The sequence below is a fragment of the Orycteropus afer genome, unplaced genomic scaffold (assembly GCF_000298275.1).
Source record: "Orycteropus afer afer isolate SDZICR_OR568_19922 unplaced genomic scaffold, OryAfe1.0 scaffold00323, whole genome shotgun sequence".
Lineage (NCBI taxonomy): Eukaryota > Metazoa > Chordata > Mammalia > Tubulidentata > Orycteropodidae > Orycteropus > Orycteropus afer.
This window is the reverse complement of record NW_006921910.1, coordinates 265,158-269,029: the sequence shown is the minus strand read 5'-3', so window position 1 is coordinate 269,029 and position 3,872 is coordinate 265,158. Positions and strand designations below refer to the sequence as shown.

General features: G+C 39.4%; 1 protein-coding gene across 1 annotated transcript in view; it reads right to left on the bottom strand.

Moving 5' to 3' along the window:
* Positions 1-846: 846 nt before the first annotated feature.
* The window catches only part of CLCN4 (chloride voltage-gated channel 4), a 52,145-nt gene continuing 49,119 nt past the window's right edge, over positions 847-3,872 (bottom strand). The window contains exon 11 of the mRNA XM_007951977.2: positions 847-937. Coding sequence (XP_007950168.2) covers positions 847-937 — 91 coding nt within the window. The remainder of the gene's footprint in view (positions 938-3,872) is intronic.

The window sequence follows — 3,872 nt, the reverse complement described above, 5'->3', positions numbered from 1 at the left end:
ATGCATAGACAATAGCAATAGATAAATGAAGCAAATGTTACGGGGTTGTGAGTTGATGATCAGGGATGTGTACCCTCAAAATAAGGATGCGTCTCTTTGTATGGGAGGAAATATAGTGCAGCAGTAAACCCTACAATAGTTTGTCATGCAGTCCCGAGAGTCTAGTCTTGCAGAGAGACATGATTTCTTCATACTCATTGTATCAGTGCCATGGGTGTTGGTTCAGAAACTGATGAGTGAACAAAATAACAGGCTGATAACAGGAGCGAGAAATCGGATGGTCAGTAGTAGACCCATTTGTATACTTGCAGATTTCACTATGTTCAAATTTAATTTCTTTCTCCTTTCCAACAAAGTAAGTGCAAATGTCTTTAGTATCATTCAGTAACATAGCAGCAACTCTTGAGGAATTAATAAATAAGGATGCTTACATGCCAAGACCCCCCTGCTTTTTGGACTCAAAGCTTCACACGTGTTCCTAAGTTACAAATATCAGCCTTGAGCAGGTGGGGAAAAGGTTTCTACATTGGCATTGTGTTCAGTGTCCTCTACAAAGCACATCGTTTACACCACCCACTCCACATGCCCCCACAGCAGTTAGTAAACGCATTAAGAAACACAGCTGGAAACTCATAAGGGGTTAAAGCTATAAAATGCCTACTCCTTGATGCATATTTTAAAAAAAGGAAAAAAGAAACAGTTTCATCCTTCTCCCCCTCCTTTCAACCAAAGCTTTTGTATTGCTGCCCCAGCACATAATCTTCCATTTGGATAATAATGTATCATTTGTTTATTTCTTTAAAAATGACACTTCCCTGTGTTTTTCTCTAAATATTGCCACCGTTGCTAATTAAACATGATGGATTCAGGATCTTGGTTTGCCATCTGGGCCATATGTCTCAGAACATCCTTTTTTGTGATGATGCCAAGAAGTCTCCTGGAGAAGAAAAAACATAGAGAAAGAAGAGATCACCCCTGCAATACTGACTCATGCCTGTCCCTAAAACCCAGCACCTTTTCCTTCTGGGCACACAGGTAGACAACATCTCCCAACCTCCCTTGTGGTTGGGTGGGCCCAAGTGAGTGAGTTCTGGCCAATGGCTGTGGGTAGAGGAGGTAGTCACCATCCCCTAAGTCCCTGTGCATTGCCTCACATTCTCACCAGCCAGCCAGAAACAAAGGAGCCAGTGGAGGGCTTTCAGGCCAGAGAACTGACTTAGGAGGTAACAGATTCAAAGACCTAGGTCCCTGAGTGACAATGTGTAGCAGAACCCACCCTGCTGTAACCCATACTAGATATGATGTAAGCAAGAATTAAACCTTCATTGTCTTCCGCCACTGGGATTGCAAGCTGCTTTGTTTCCACAATCAGCCTACTAACACACTCTCTTAAAATTCAAGATCAATTAAGAAGAGCTTCTGAGAACCATTGTCAAAACTTGACCATGCCCCAGAAATTCTAACTATAAGGTATTTTCAATATAGGAAAATTTAAGCATATAAGAACAATTGATTCCATTTTTAATTCTATCTTACTACAAGGGTAAAGTTTAACATTCATTTTCAACCACAGATGTAAATTGCCTCCTCTACCAAAATTCTGTTACTTTCAACTTATAAAAACAATGCTACTTACTAAGGTCACGTATATAGGGCCATCTAGTCTGTATACAAGGAACTCTGGTGGCATAGGGCCTAAGGCATCTGACTGATAACCAAAAGGTTGGTGGTTCAAACATACCAGCTACTCTGTGGAAGGAAGACTAGGCAATCTACTTCCGTAAAGATTTACTGCCTCAGAAACCCAAAGGGAGTCTTTATAAGTCAGAATTGACTCAACGGCAGTGAGTTTGGTTTTTGGTTTTTTTTTTTTTTTTTTTTTGAGTCTGTATGCAGGTGTATACTGCACAATCCACAATTTACATTGTGGTGTCTGTAAACAGTGCTTCCTGGAGGTGTGTAGGAAGCACAGTTTATAAACACTACAGTGTAAATAGTGGACTTTATAGTATACAACCATATAACCATTCACAGCAGCCCTTGCTTCACCTTTGATTTCATTAAATACTTAAATGACTACCTGCTTGAACAAGTCATGCCTCCTGGGGTAAAGTGGAGAGCTTGAGGGAAAGGAATGTGAACAACTTCTTTGGGAGAGTGAAGTTCCACTGCCAAAAAGGTTTACAAAATGCTGTCCACTGTATCTTCATTGGGAGCTCTCGTGGCATAGTGTGCCTAAAGCACTTGACTGCTAACCAGAAGGCTGGCGGTTCAAACCCAATAGCCACTCCTCAGGAGGAAGACTGGGCAATCTATTTCCATAGTGCTACTGCCTTGGAAACCCAAGGTGGGGTCACTATGAGTCGGATACGACTTGACAGCACATAACAACAACAACATATCTTTATCATACCCGAGTAAAGGGGGGCAGGGAAACAAACAATGGCAGTCTCACATTGGAATGTTGTTGCTGTTAGACGCCACTGAGTCGGTTCTGGCTCACAGTAACACCATGTATAGCACAACAAATCTTGGCCCAGTTCTTACCATTTTCATGATTGTTGATATGTTTGACTCCATTGTTGCCACTTGTATCGATCCATCTCACTGGGGATTTCCCTCATTTTCACTCACCCTCTATCTTTACCAAACGTGATGTACTGTTATAATATAGCTATTAAAAGGAAAAATTTCTACTTTGTGTCTACATAAAATGATGATACATGAAAAAAAATCAGAAAATTTTAAATAAACTGTCATTCATTTAATTAAAGTCAAACTAGTCAAACTCATCTCTTATTAGGATTGAATATGAAAAAAGTTTACAAGTATTTGAAGTCTTATATGGCACCCAGTAAACAAGGTTGGGCAGAGTCTTTTATGCATATTACAAAATTAAATCCCTCCCTCACACCATATACTAAAACAATTTTGCAGGTAGGTACACTTCTGAAAAATCAGCCACTGATTTTGAGTTTCCAGCTGTGTTTTTTAAGGAGTTTACTAACTGCTATAGGGGCATGTGGAGTGGGTGTAAACAATGTGCTTTGTAGAGGACACTGAACACGGGAAACCCTGTGAAGCACAGTTACACTCTGCTACACATGGAGTCACCAATGAGTCAGAGCTGACTTGATGGCAACTGGTTGGTTACACACTGATTACAATGGCATAAAAACATCCCTGTGCATATTTACAAGGGCAAATTGAATCTGAAGCTATTTAAATAGACTCTAAATTAGATTAGCTATTTTTGTCCTGTAAAGTAGCCAAAGTACATAATTTAAAAAACCCTTAATGTTGGTGGCAAAAGACCAGAAAAGAGCCCTAAAGTCCTGCCACAATACTATATTTGAGTTGAAGATATTCTATGCCTGCATACGTAATTCCCATAAAACAAAAAGGCTAGAAATGTACAAGTCCATTACATCTGATGAGATAAATGTTGATTAGTGAGATTGTCAGGTCAGAATTCAGACTTCTTTGTCATTGATCACACTAGACCTTAAACAAACTTGATAAATAATTAATTTCTTGTGCTAGCTTCTCTGTCTTACTGGAGAGATAGCAAATACCCCTGCACACACCCTGACGTGCACAGAAACATCTTCAACAGAAAGGAAAATAGCAAAGGAGGACTTTAAATGCATGCTACACCAAGAAAATAATGACGATATGGGTTACAAAACATTGAAAAGAAATTCCATTATTCTATAGTGATAATTTAAAAAAAAAAAAAATGAGGAGAAACTCCTAATATAGAAAATAAGATAGAATTAGAAAATCAGCATTTTGCAACCCCCTGTAATAACTCTCCACAGGAGAAAGGTGAGGCAGTCTGCTTCTATAAAGATTGATAGCCTTGGAAACCC